This window comes from Raphanus sativus, chromosome 5 (assembly GCF_000801105.2).
Source record: "Raphanus sativus cultivar WK10039 chromosome 5, ASM80110v3, whole genome shotgun sequence".
In the NCBI taxonomy this organism is placed as follows: Eukaryota; Viridiplantae; Streptophyta; class Magnoliopsida; order Brassicales; family Brassicaceae; genus Raphanus; species Raphanus sativus.
In genome coordinates this window covers 39,898,002-39,910,498 of record NC_079515.1, presented here as the reverse complement: position 1 = coordinate 39,910,498, position 12,497 = coordinate 39,898,002, and the positions used below count along the sequence as shown (strand labels likewise).

At 39.8% G+C, this 12,497-nt stretch overlaps 5 protein-coding genes across 6 annotated transcripts; 2 read left to right on the top strand and 3 right to left on the bottom strand.

Moving 5' to 3' along the window:
- Positions 1-1,821: 1,821 nt before the first annotated feature.
- On the bottom strand, positions 1,822-2,427 carry LOC108862012 (probable calcium-binding protein CML40). The gene has a single exon (XM_018636016.2). The coding sequence runs from the start codon at positions 2,263-2,265 to the stop codon at positions 1,843-1,845; it is 423 nt and encodes a 140-aa protein (XP_018491518.1). The 5' UTR covers positions 2,266-2,427; the 3' UTR covers positions 1,822-1,842.
- Positions 2,428-2,812: 385 nt separating this feature from the next.
- LOC108862011 (probable adenylate kinase 7, mitochondrial) lies at positions 2,813-4,532 on the top strand. Its single transcript, XM_018636015.2, has 4 exons — positions 2,813-3,305; positions 3,568-3,708; positions 3,811-3,996; positions 4,093-4,532. The coding sequence occupies exons 1-4, from the start codon at positions 2,973-2,975 to the stop codon at positions 4,243-4,245; spliced, it is 813 nt and encodes a 270-aa protein (XP_018491517.1). The 5' UTR covers positions 2,813-2,972; the 3' UTR covers positions 4,246-4,532.
- Positions 4,533-4,537: 5 nt separating this feature from the next.
- Positions 4,538-8,368, bottom strand: LOC108862010 (uncharacterized). 2 transcript variants are annotated; one of them, XM_056986486.1, is made up of 8 exons: positions 8,099-8,368; positions 7,050-7,763; positions 6,369-6,973; positions 5,991-6,276; positions 5,706-5,912; positions 5,272-5,616; positions 5,056-5,169; positions 4,538-4,995 (listed from the first exon to the last, which is right to left on the bottom strand). In XM_056986486.1, the coding sequence occupies exons 2-8, from the start codon at positions 7,737-7,739 to the stop codon at positions 4,681-4,683; spliced, it is 2,562 nt and encodes an 853-aa protein (XP_056842466.1). In that variant the 5' UTR covers positions 7,740-7,763; positions 8,099-8,368; the 3' UTR covers positions 4,538-4,680. The 2 variants fall into 2 exon arrangements, with proteins under 2 accessions (XP_056842466.1, XP_018491516.1); XM_018636014.2 differs by having other exon boundaries at positions 7,050-7,754; positions 8,099-8,367.
- Positions 8,369-9,137: 769 nt separating this feature from the next.
- LOC108862093 (uncharacterized) lies at positions 9,138-10,905 on the bottom strand. Its single transcript, XM_018636125.2, has 8 exons — positions 10,632-10,905; positions 10,421-10,558; positions 10,227-10,342; positions 9,956-10,047; positions 9,843-9,864; positions 9,674-9,742; positions 9,529-9,597; positions 9,138-9,442 (listed from the first exon to the last, which is right to left on the bottom strand). The coding sequence occupies exons 1-8, from the start codon at positions 10,834-10,836 to the stop codon at positions 9,359-9,361; spliced, it is 795 nt and encodes a 264-aa protein (XP_018491627.1). The 5' UTR covers positions 10,837-10,905; the 3' UTR covers positions 9,138-9,358.
- Positions 10,906-10,933: 28 nt separating this feature from the next.
- Positions 10,934-12,493, top strand: LOC108862094 (uncharacterized). Its single transcript, XM_018636126.2, has 5 exons — positions 10,934-11,048; positions 11,168-11,234; positions 11,453-11,524; positions 11,635-11,913; positions 12,011-12,493. Exons 2-5 carry the CDS (start codon positions 11,181-11,183, stop codon positions 12,230-12,232), a joined length of 627 nt encoding a protein of 208 aa, XP_018491628.1. The 5' UTR covers positions 10,934-11,048; positions 11,168-11,180; the 3' UTR covers positions 12,233-12,493.
- The last annotated feature ends 4 nt before the right edge of the window (positions 12,494-12,497 follow it).

Below are 12,497 nucleotides of genomic sequence, written 5' to 3'. Positions count from 1 at the left end.
ATACTTATGACCTATTAAACTTGTACTAATATATGTAGTTCAGAGAATAGAAAGATAGAATAAGTTTCATATTTTATAAATTTTATAAAAAAAATAAGGGTGAAGTATCAATTTTTGGTAAACTAATTGATGAGTATTAATATATACTTTTCAGATTACCACGTTTATTTTTAAAATATGGAGGTGCGAGTTGTATGTGTTAGTTTAGTTTGAAGGCCTCTAAAAATATGTATTTTAAAATAAGAAATATAAATTTATTTTCTATATTAATTTTGTTATAATGGAAGATTATGTCCGTCTGTTAACGAAATTCTTGTTTGTCTACCCTTATTTGCAAATATCAACGAATCTTGATAAATTTAAATATATTTTCTTAGCTAAAAAATACAAATGTTTGGTAAACTCCTCTATTTAATGGACAAATTCTGTTTTAACCGGAGTGGAACATTTCACCAAATCTTCTTATCTTTCCATCAAGCAACAACATATCAACCCCAACAGCTTGCCTCTTTCTTAACATTTCAGGCTTGCCAAAATTGTTGTATCCTAGTCTTAACAACATCTCTATACCGGCTTGTCTTTAACTCTGAACAATGAAACTGGGACTTCGACATGATCTGAAATGGAAAAAGTAAAGGGATTTCCACCCGAGCTCTCACACCGTCTATACATAGGCAATGAAGCTAAGGAAGCATGAATTAAATAAATATTCAATATGAGAGAGTGGGATGAGTGGGATAAGTGGGATTTCTAGATTCATGAACGGTTACGTCGATTGTGTTAAAGAAGAAGAATCGTAGAGGTCCTATTCTCCATCGTCAACATAAAATTCTAAGAAACCCTGTGAAGCAATGTTTTGAAATTTGATTCGGATACTAAACCAGACGATTTACCGGGTCGTTGGGTCAAATGATCAACCGCTGATTAATATAAATTAAATTTATTATATAATAATATATTAGCAATGAAAATAAATATATAAAAACTAAATTTAATATTTTAAAATGTTTTTTAAACATCAAAATAATAGTTTTATAAAATACTACAATTCCATCAAATATTTTTTCTTTGGTTCTTAAATTTTGGATCTTTTACAAAACCTAAATCCGATTAATATGAATTAAATTTTGCTGACAAAAAAAAATCTGATTTACATTGGGTCACCAAATCTACCGGTTCAACCGCGGATCCGGATCGGATTCAAAACACTGTTATAAACTCGTGGACATTTATGAAAGAAAGTTTAAAAATTCAATGCCTTTCACAATTAACACCAATTAAAACCCATTAAATATAAATTGAGAAAATGTTTTAATGGTTAAAGAAAATGCCACATGGCATTTTTCCCCCCAAGGAGATAAAAAAGCCTACTTTATATATATAAAGATAATTTATTATGGCCTCTTCGTATTGGTCCTCCTAACATTATGATATGGGCTCCCCCACACTTTATTTATTTTATCTAATCTTGATTGTTGTTTTAATATATACTATTTTGTTTTTGACTCCTTATATCTTGTCGTTCTATGTCATGCCGCATGAAATTGTACGTCCCCCTCTCACATTTGATTTAACTTTGCTTCGTAAAACAAATATTATATTTCATCCAATTGTCCATAACTAATGGATCATACGATAAATATCTCATTTGGGCCAGACTTAATGGGTCAGGTCAATCGTAACCCGGTCCATAGTTCCTCATCCTCAGAGGTAAAGTTTGGGATGTCAATATTGTATTTTGTATGTAAGGGATGGATGAATTGACTATTGCATTTGATTTCTGTGAGTTCTTACGATCATTTGGTAAAGAAAGGTAGCTAGTTTGTGTAAACCGTATATATATTACTGCATCATAACTCTAAACTCATCGAAGTTAATAATTCCATCCCTATTAATATCAAATTGCGAAATCATAACCTCGCATTCCTCAAGGCTTTTGGACTCCCCCAACAAACTTAGCATCCTCTTTAAACTTTTAGGTGTGATGCCTTCACTCTCTTCATACATTTTGAAAGCTTGCTTCAAGTCATTCTCCTTGTCTTCCTCGTCTCCTTCTTCCACCAGCTTCACAAACTCCTCGAGTCCCAAGGATTTATGAGTATGTGTATCAGTTGGCTCTTCTTCTGGTACAGCTTTTTCCCCGGATTTAATAGCATCCACACATCTTTCGATGGTGGAAACAGAAACATTCCCTTGTTGACTCTTGTCAAAGCAACTAAATACCCTTTGATACTCTTCACGTTTTGTAACGTTCTTGCTCTTCATATATAAGATCAAATAAGAGTTGAGAGAAGGAAAAAAAAAAGACTATGGATTATTAATTATATCCTTGGAGCTATGAGGGCACTAATAGAAATGGTGGAATACTTATAGAAGATTGGAGCAGGGGAGGTTTGATAAACGTTGAAAAACCATATCAAAGAAAGAAACATGTTAATTATATTATTGGACCGTACGTTTACATATGTGGTCTGGAGTTTCTTTACGGCGCTTCAAAGGACAAGAGACACACTTAGTTCCCGCGGCTTTTAATTCCTAAGTTGACAAGTTTTCCCAATATTTTCTTTGTATAAAGAATTTGCAAGGAAGATTCCGTTGACTTAGACTATTCTTAGTCTCCTTCTTTCGTGATGGTGAGCAAGGTCTTACATCATGTGAATAGATTTTGTAATGTTTGGGGTTGGTGGTATACGTTGAGATTTTGGATGGATCGTTGAATACAGTTGGGCCTATAGTAATGGGCTTAGGGCCGAGCATATATATGGCTTTGTTATTACTTGAACCAAGATGCAGTTGTGACTCAGTGAGTGGCAATATCGGTGGATTAGTGAAAAAGGGAGGGGCAGTTAAGAGAGAGAGAGAGAGAGAGAGAGTCCCATCTGTTTCTTGTTAAACCTCCACAGAGTCGGCTGCTATTCTCTCTCTCTCTCTCCTCTCTGAATCCGCCGCCACTCCTTCACCAATCAATCAGCATGGCATGGCTGAGCCGCGTGAGAGGAGTTTTGCCGCTTTCAAGGCTCGTAGCGACGCGCCGATCGTTCGGATCATCGGCGGCAGTGGCGTTTGACTACGACTCCGATGACGAGGAGTACCTGTACGGTGGCAATCGGCGTTTGGAGGAGCCGAAACTGGATTTAGAGAGGTATGGGACGGAGAGGGGAGTCCAATGGGTGGTGATGGGGGCGCCGGGAGCATGGAGACACGTCTTCGCAGAGAGGCTCTCAAGCCTTCTTGAAGTTGCTCACATTTCGATGGGATCGCTGGTCCGTCAAGAGCTAAGCCCTACATCTTCTCTCTACAAGCAGGTGTCTCTTCTCATCTCTCACATTATTATTGTTTGTTTGTTAGGACTTAGGATTATCATTCTTTTTTTTGTTTTAATTACGATTTCAATAGAGAGTAGATATGGGTTTAATTAGGATTTTAATTTGTCATGTAGTATATTGTTTGTTACTTAATGGCTTTAAATGTTTTGTTCCTTATTTATCATTCCTGTTTTTGGCAAAGTGTTTCTTCATTTCATGGTTAAGTTATTTATTTCTCTTGTCTGGTCTATACAATACACAGATTGCTAGTTCTGTTAATGAAGGAAAGCATGTTCCCAAGGGTCTTGTGTTTGCTCTGCTATCAAAGCGCCTTGAAGAAGGCTATGCAAGGGGAGAATCAGGTTTCATTCTCGATGGCATTCCCCGCACTCTTCATCAAGCCGTGAGTTTTCACTCTTCTTTTATTGTAGAGTTTCTCACGCTTTGGCCTCCAAAAAGAACATTTGTTTTCCACTGTGATTGCTCACACCTTTTTTCCCCGCAGGAAACTCTTGATCAAATCGCTCATATTGACCTCGTTGTGAATCTTAAATGCTCTGAGGACCATCTGGTAAACCGATCTGCTCTTAGCGAAACACCTCTACCTCCCCAGGAGTTCCTCGGCTCTATCTTACACTCATCTGTTGCAATCAAAGCCCGGAGGGAGAGCCTGAGTGTCTACGCTGAGGAGGTAACTCTTGCTCTGCTTTTTGATCCTTGTCTTATTATTTTTTGTACATCTAGTTAGTTAGATGATTGTTTCAACTAAAAATTTTAATCTTATCAGGTGAAGCCCCTGGAAGATTACTACAGAAAGCAGAGGAAACTTCTGGACTTTCATGTCGGCGGTGCTACATCAGCAGAAACATGGCAGGGCTTATTGTTAGCCTTGCATCTGAAGCAGGCTAATTTGGCGACTTCACAGAAGCTGACTCTGTGATGACGATGAACACAAGCATCGTCTAAGCTTTGCTTTATAAATTTTGATCCTTTTCTTTTCATTTTTGATGGGACTGTGTGTCTCGGTCGGGCACTACCTGATTTTTCTTTTGCTTTCACAATATATATGCAACTCAAAAAGTTTTGCGAGAGATCTCCAAAAGTGATGAGGATGAAACACATAAAGCTTGTAATGAGTCTATAAATATATAGAGTGTAATAATTTCCCTATAACCAAATATTGTCAATGATTGGCATTTGTTAATTAACAAGTCTAGATTTGCTTCACTTGATACGTCTATGTCTGTGACTTCTGTTAATTAAATTTCGGGCTACATTCTCTATACATAGCAACACCAAACAAGGAACTGGCAAAGACACATAATAATACCTTCAGAAGTCACAATTGAAACAGAAAACACACATCAATGTCTGGTCAGTCCCCGTTGGTCCAACACTCCCTGAGAAGTTGATACCTGACTGTCTCATCTGCACCCAAATTATTGACCTTGTTAGAATCCGCATGTTGAAGAAGGACAACAGCCAACGGTGAACTCAGCTCATCAAGCTCGTCGTCGCTTGTGTAGGCTTTTCTTGTAACCGAAGACCTGATTCGGCATAGGTGAGGAGGAGCTTGAGGCTGTCCAAAGTCTCCAATGATAGTGGATATTGAAGTCCCTGAAGGTGGAGAGTAGACAGGAGGAGGTGCCGTACATGGATAGCTTGTGATCATAGCCTTCTCTTCTCCCTCCTACAAGGGGCGTTTCTGTTAGTAGACTGACTTTGGATTAAAAGAAGGAGTGAGCCTCACCTGTGATTCAAGAGCTTCGAGTAGAGCAACAGGAACTGGGTCAGGGCAAAACTCATCGGGGACAAAATGATTCAAGACTCTCTTGATCAACGGTGCACCAAACATTGGGCAAACCTTCACAATGACGAGAGATATAGAATCAATAATGAAAAGACAAAATTGAAGTTTTAGAAGAAAAAAAAGAAAAAGGAAAGTTGCATATTCATATTTGCTTACCTCTTTTCTAACACAAGTGTCGAAGAGCATATCTTTTGGAAGCATCATTAGATCGCTTAAGGCTTTGAGAAGAATAAAAGTCTTGAAAGGTGCAGTACCAACGTAGCTATTCTCTTGGTCATCATCATCGATGCCGAATAAATCAGTGAGCCACCTGGACCAGTTTCCTATCGAGTTTTTCAGGAGGGCACCAGAACCGAAACTTGTAATTGAACAAGGAATAGGCAAGACCCTGGAGTCAGCAATGGGATCAGAGACAGGGTCTGTAGGGAAGTTTTCATCAGAATCACGAAGTATAGCATTGAACATTGCGACATCCAGCCGAGCCACGCACTGTTCCATTATCTGCATTACAGAGGAATGTGGTGGGACGTGAGAGTTAGTTGGAGGGTACACTCACTCTAAAACGCGGGGGGGGGGAGGGAATTGATTACCAGACGGGCAGGGACGGGCAAACAACCACATTCATGGCCACTAGCTCGCAGAGGGCATAAACGCTCGTGTGCATCTCTGAAAGCCTTTTTCCAAAGCTCTAGTGAGAAGTCACCTTGTTCCTGGTTCACCCAACTCCGACTTCTACCATAGTTTTTCTTTGAGCCTGAACCATTCGCTGCCGAAGACTGCATACGCGGTGTCAAAGTCTGCAATCACATTTGAAGCATTTTGTATTATAATTTTGCGTGGTAAGGCAGAGAAAACATAAGCTAACAGAGCAGTACCTGCCACCATATGGATTCAACAACGCGTGAAAAGATCCAAGCTTCCACTTTCTCAAGGGCTGTTATAAATGTTCTAGGGCCATCCCATCCACCATTCTCCTCCTTTTTGCTTAGGGAAGAATCTTTCCACGTCAAGGATGATCCTTGTTTCTCCGACTCTGTCTTACTTCTCCTTGGACCAGGACCAGCAGAAACAGAAACAGGCAGTTCCTCTTCTTCTTCTACACTTGTTTTATCACTTATGATCGCCCTCAGAATGATCGTGTTTGACAACCAATATGTCAATCTGCGATCCAAACTAGTTTTTCATTATTATTGTTTTTTAAAAAAAAAAAAAAAAAAATCTACAAGAAGTTGTATCAGCCAGCATACATTTACCTAGGGACATCGTTCCCGCAGGCTTTGGCGACAATAACCAACCCGGAGACAGCACTTTTAGCAGCATTAGCCCTTCTATGGTTTTGTCTACAAGCATGAAGATAGAGCCTCAAAAGACGTCTAGCAGGCGCATGGACTTTAGCTGATGAGCTTGCATGCTCTGCAACCACTGAGTAGAGCGCTGCTTCAATGCCTGCAGCCTCACTTAGCTCACCTTCAAGCTTCTTTACTCTACTTTCCAAGTCCTTGACTTTTCTCTCCAAAGTGGTCGTCTCCCCCCGTGGAAACACCTTTGCTTCTTTTCTTTCCAGGGATGACCTAACAGACTTCACCTTTCTTGATTTCTCAACTCTACTCTCTGATTCCTCATCACTCACCAAACCTTGTTGACTAGATTCAGAAGCTCGAGGAGGCGAGGCATTTACGGAGTTGTTGTGATCATCCGTTTGTAAAGGCATAATAGAGTTGGTCTCTCCCTGACCGCAAGTGTTGGGTGCAGAATCAGAAAGGAGATTAAACACAGAGGATAGATCAACTGAGGAGGGAATCTGGTCAGCAGTTTCTCCTTGAGATGCTGATTCTGATCTCTTGTTCTCATGTTCTTCCTGTAAATAAGACATATGAGAGGACCATTTAGAGACATTCCACAAAAGAAAATGGAAACATCTTTAGATTGGTTACCTCTTCAGCTGGCAGAGAGAAAGCAGCATTAGACTCCAAAGTGGAAGATGAAACCGTCAAGGAGGAGTGGGAGGAAATGTCATCGTCTGTGATGGAAGCAATCTCAGCTTCCTTATCGTATTCCTCGTTCATTAAGGCAGATACAGATTCACCACCGTCCTTGGAGCTGTTCCTAGAAGGGGCACGGAAAGGTTGAATAGAGAGGTGCAGAACAGGCTGAGTGGTGTTCCGGTAGCTTCTTTTACTGTTCATTGGAGCAGTCAAGCTCAGGGTGTCTTTCACAATGCCGTATTCCGCCAAATCAAGGGTGGCAGTAGCCAAGAGCTGATGTGTTTTCTCTCGGCGAGGCTCGTATAAGTTGAGCTCCAGGACGTTCTTGAAGAAAACAACATCACTCCCCACCTTGTTCCGAGACGCATCTTTCAACAAGGTTACAGGAAGCTTAAAGGAGTGGTTGAATTCGATTTTGCCTTCGCCAATGACAGATCCAAGAGAAGGAGCAACCACATTTGTTGTCCCAGAGTTGCGCTCACCATTCTCCCATTGAATTACAACGGAGCGCAGTGATCTAAGGGACTGAGACGGTGGCCAAGGCTTGATGTCATGAATGTGGATCATGTAATCAACTTGTATGGAGGAGGAGGAGGAGGAAGAGCCTCTTCTGTTCTTCGAGTTTAGCCCCAAAACCATTTTTTGCCTATCAAACTGTTTATACTATTATGAATCAATCAAGATGTTTTGGATTTTCAACAACTCTAGAAAGCTTCGCCTATTCAACCTTTTTTTTTTCTTTTATAAATGTGAGAAATTAAACTAGCGAAGCCCTTTACATGTTTAGACAATGCATTAACCAACATAAGACAGTATACTATCATGATCAAGATCCAAAATTCCACAAGTAGAGATTTTCTTTGTTTGCATTATCTCACACCAGATCCAATCAACCAACAGAGAGAAAGTTATATAGCAAATAAAAGCAGTCAAATGTAATATGCAGAGAGCATTCGCGAGAACACTATTAAGGAGTCGTCAAAGTGATTAGAGAATACCCAACAAGTGCAGCGACGAAAATGTGAATACTTGTTCCTCCTCTTCTTCTTCTTCTTCTTCTTCTTCTTCTTCTTCTTCTTCTTCTTCTTCTTCTTCTTTCCGATTTTTATAGCTTTTTTTCTTGTTTCCTTTTTATTCTTGTGTGCGTTTTTGTTGTTGATTAGAGGATATGAGCCACTGACAGAGAATGTAGAATCTATAGAGAAGCAAAACTAGCGATAGAAACAATAAAATAAACAATTATGATGCCAAAATACAGAGAAAAAAAACGAATAATTTCATTTTTTTTTAACTATCTGAAACTGAATTTTCTTCTTTTTTTCAAAGGAGTTTGGTCGTGCAAAGATCCATTCAAACGACGACGTTTCGAGGATACCCGGTTCTGTTTCTCATGGGATTAAAAGTGAGTTTCAACGCGCTTTTCTCGCGCGTTTTCGAATAAAACCTTATAACTCTGTCTTTTTCCTTCTTCTCCGACATAAATGCGAGTGGGCGAAACTGGATACTATTATGTCTTAAATCTTTTTTTCCTTTTCTTGTTAGGAACCATATGTATACACGTACGTCTATATCCTTTTGCCGACAAACTAACTATACGGCACCAACATTTTATTCATAGTTTAAAAAATGCATTAGTTAAATGCAGCTAAATAATAAATAATAAGAGATTGTGTGGTAGGTGAAGACGGTTTCTTTTTCTTAGTTTTTTTCCGTTGAAGAAGAGATGGAACTGGATACCATGTATGAAGTTTTAAAAGCATTGAGTTATTGGGATGTTGAGATGAGCTTGTTACATAATTGGATACTTTCTTAAGAAATTAATCGTTGGATTATTCTTTGCTCTCACTACAAATATGATTAGAGAAGTGTGTTGTAAGTTGTAACAAATTCCACCAAAATATATCATGTTAAATTTATTGGTACTAAAATTGACTCATCTCCAACCTCCTTTTCCTTGAATATCAAGTTTGGAAAGTTCTCTTCAACTACAAATAGCAGCAATATATCATTTTTTTTTTGTTAACTCTAATCCCACTATAAAAGAAAACAGACATGCCACTTATTTGAAAGAGAACAATAATTTAAATGGACATTTCCAGGCCCTATAGAAGGGCCTGTCAGCACCTGTGTATCAGCCGGTCAAACTGCGTTCAAGACCCTCAAATTGAACATTCAAAAAAAAATATTGAATTCTTTGTGTCATCTATATAAGGTAGTTTTGTAAAAGAAGGCTTAAATGTGTTCAGCAGAAACTGAGATCAAGCTTGAGTGGTGATCTCATTCTCTTTGGACTTGCACATGTCATCTGCTGACTTTACAAACTTCTTCGTCAGCTCCTCTACCTGTAAACACAAAGAAAGTTGACATATGCTTCAACAACGGAAGAAGGAAACCCATTCTGCAGGAAAAAAGATAGAAGATAACTCACATCCTTCTCCAGCCTTTTCACTTCATCTTTTGGTAGACCTGAGGCTGCTTTCTTTATTGTGTCCAGTGCCTGGCGAGAAAATGTCTCTGATCATAAAATAGAATTGGGATTGATAAGAGACAGTTTCAATGGAAGGTTGGTCTACCTTTTGACGTGCCCTTCTTATGCTTTGCTTGACAACTTCACTGGACTTGGTTACAATCTTGCACATAGCCTGGAGGTTCATTAATTTATAAGGGTAAAAGGCTCATCAATCAAACTCAGTGGTGGGTAAACAATAAACGGAGGAATGACACAAGAGTAGGATGTTTTACCTGAACATGCTCCTTGGTCAAACTGCTCCCACAAAAAGAAAAAGATAAAACAGGCCAAGTCAGATTCGAGGGTGTAAGTTTAAAACAATGTAATAAGAGAGAGAAGAAGGTACGGAGGGATAGATGCAATAAGTCTTTGGCCATCGAGTTTTGGGTTTAATCCTAATGGAGATGAGACAATTGCTTTCTCAAGCTCTTTAACAGTCTGCATAAAGAAAGAAAAAAATGTAAGAAAAAACGCAAAACTTTTTTTGTCTAGTCTTCTCTGGTAAGAAAGGAGAATGTAATGCAGTAGTTGGAGGGGATGGACATAAAATAAGAGTAATTTATGTTAAGAAAGAAAGAAAGATTGAGGCCAAGGAAGGAGGGGGGGTTGTTTCTTACATCAGGATCGTAAGGATTGATAGAGAGAGTTTTAGGATCGAGGACAGAGACCAAAGCTAAGTGATTGAGAGGCATTTTGAGGCCACCAGTTTCAACAACAATATGATCAAGCATTCCTGCAACCACCAAGAGGAGGAGAATAATAAGTACAACTCAAAACTCAAAGAAAGAATAAAAAAGAAGAAGAAGAAAACCTGGAGCAGCACGTCCAGTTCTGAGTTTAGTGAGATCCCGAGACAAGGCATCAATGGCAGACTCCATCTGAGAAGTGGCAGTGGCTTTGACGGTAGGCCCAATATCCGGAGATACGTCCACCATTCCAGAATCATCCTCTGAAGAGGAAGGAAAGGGTAAAGCATATTCAAATCAACGACTAGTAAAAGAATCATTTTTGTTGTGACGTACTTGATTTTTTGCCTTTGGCGAAGCCTCGACTGAGAAAACTACTGGGCAATCTCAAATCCAAATCTGGAGCTCTTCTGAGGGTGGCCTTGTGAGAGAAATCGCGGCCAACAACTAAGGAAGAGGAGGAGGAGGAAGAGCATATTCTGAGAAAGGCAATCGCATTTCGAGTAGATGCAGCTCGTCTCACGAACATAGCCATAGCCATCTTTCAACTTTCGAACAACCCCTTGCTTCGACTGCGCTAAAACCCTCGCATCACACCACCACGACCGAAACTTTAAGTTGAAAAAGTTATATGTTTTTACTATACTACCCTTTTTGTATATGTCTGTAAAACCCTCTTTCCTTATTGTTTGGGCCCAACCAAGGTAGGTTGTTCTTTTTAGATCTTCGCTTCGCCGTCGCTTCTCACCACCGGTGAGTCATCTCTGCAGACTTGTGTATATGAATCTGTATAACTGAATTTGAAATCCAAATCTTCTTTAGCCATTTTATCTTTCTTTCTTATATGTATTTGCCCTTCTCTCTATCTTTAGCTTTAACAACCCAATGGCCACTCAAGCTGCTGCTGCTGCTGCTGCCTCTTTCAATGGCAACCTTAAGGTATTTAAATTTTCGATTTTATTCCTTTTCTCCACTCTTTTAGATTTAAACTGTTCCATCTAATTACATTTCCTATCCTTATAAAAACCATTTCATGTGGAACGATGATGATCTCACTTGTTGCTACTCATAAGTATGCTCGCTCCTCGCAAAAACTAGTTTTTTTCTTCTTCTTTGAAATTAAGTAAATGGAATAATGTCTTCTTTTTCTTTGCCAGAAAGCTGTGGCAGGTATCAAGCGTATCAATCTCGACGGTCTTCGTTGGCGTGTTTTTGATGCCAAAGGCCAGGTCTCCCCTCTCTTTCTTTCTTTCTTTATTTTGTGTTCGTTTACAATGCCTGCCTTGACTCTAACCAAACTCAACTCCTCCTCCTCCTCCTCCTCCTCCTCCTCCTCTAGGTTCTCGGTAGACTTGCCTCTCAGATCTCTACTGTCCTTCAAGCCAAAGATAAGCCTACTTATTGTCCTAACCGCGATGATGGCGATATTTGTATTGTCCTCAATGCTAACGATATCGGCATCACCGGTAGAAAGCTCACCGACAAGTTCTACCGCTGGCATACTGGGTACGTTGGACACCTGAAAGAACGGAGTCTCAAAGATCAGATGGCCAAAGACCCCACCGAGGTCATCCGTAAGGCTGTCTGGCGCATGCTTCCTACTAACAACTTGCGTGATGTCAGTCCCAACTTTTTACTCTCATAGTTTTGGGATTTGTTGATTACAACCACAAGGTACTGAGTTCTTTGTTTGGTCATGGTGGGTGGGTATATAGGACAGAGATCGGAAGCTGAGGATCTTTGAAGGCAATGAGCATCCTTTTGGGGACAAGCCACTCGAGCCTTTCGTCATGCCTCCTCGTACCGTGAGAGAGATGCGACCCCGCGCTAGACGTGCTATGATCCGTGCCCAGAAGAAGGCTGAGCTGGCAGAAAATGGTGGAACTGAGGTTAAGAAAGGCAAGAAGAGGACTCCCTCTCAACTAACTACTGCCTAGAAGAAAAGCTTCAGCCAGCAACTTAGTAATGTGATTCGTGTCTTTATATAATAGGCGGCAGGCGTGGATCTTGTTTCTGGATGCCACACAATAATATACTCTCGTTTCTGTTTATCTTCCCCTTTTCTTCCATTTCACACCCTGTGCCCCTGCTCGATTACACAAGTGTCGCTAGCAGGCTTTTTTTTCTCTCGGTCGTCTTCGTCGTTTGTTTGTTAATCATCCAAATTTTTATTTTTATATGATTGCAATGTTTGCTTAGTGC

Coding starts and splice junctions, on each gene's coding strand:
- LOC108862094 (XM_018636126.2), top strand. CDS start 11,181: ATGGCCACTCAAGCTGCTGCTGCTGCTGCTGCCTCTTTCAATGGCAAC. Junction 11,525..11,634: donor TTTTTGATGCCAAAGGCCAG/GTCTCCCCTCTC, acceptor CTCCTCCTCTAG/GTTCTCGGTAGACTTGCCTC. Junction 11,914..12,010: donor CTACTAACAACTTGCGTGAT/GTCAGTCCCAAC, acceptor GTGGGTATATAG/GACAGAGATCGGAAGCTGAG.
- LOC108862012 (XM_018636016.2), bottom strand. CDS start 2,265: ATGAAGAGCAAGAACGTTACAAAACGTGAAGAGTATCAAAGGGTATTT.
- LOC108862010 (XM_056986486.1), bottom strand. CDS start 7,739: ATGGTTTTGGGGCTAAACTCGAAGAACAGAAGAGGCTCTTCCTCCTCC. Junction 5,913..5,990: donor TTGAATCCATATGGTGGCAG/GTACTGCTCTGT, acceptor ATGTGATTGCAG/ACTTTGACACCGCGTATGCA. Junction 4,996..5,055: donor TCGAAGCTCTTGAATCACAG/GTGAGGCTCACT, acceptor CGCCCCTTGTAG/GAGGGAGAAGAGAAGGCTAT.
- LOC108862093 (XM_018636125.2), bottom strand. CDS start 10,836: ATGGCTATGGCTATGTTCGTGAGACGAGCTGCATCTACTCGAAATGCG. Junction 10,559..10,631: donor CGCCAAAGGCAAAAAATCAA/GTACGTCACAAC, acceptor CTTCCTCTTCAG/AGGATGATTCTGGAATGGTG. Junction 10,048..10,226: donor TCAATCCTTACGATCCTGAT/GTAAGAAACAAC, acceptor TTCTTTATGCAG/ACTGTTAAAGAGCTTGAGAA.
- LOC108862011 (XM_018636015.2), top strand. CDS start 2,973: ATGGCATGGCTGAGCCGCGTGAGAGGAGTTTTGCCGCTTTCAAGGCTC. Junction 3,306..3,567: donor CATCTTCTCTCTACAAGCAG/GTGTCTCTTCTC, acceptor TACAATACACAG/ATTGCTAGTTCTGTTAATGA. Junction 3,997..4,092: donor TGAGTGTCTACGCTGAGGAG/GTAACTCTTGCT, acceptor TAATCTTATCAG/GTGAAGCCCCTGGAAGATTA.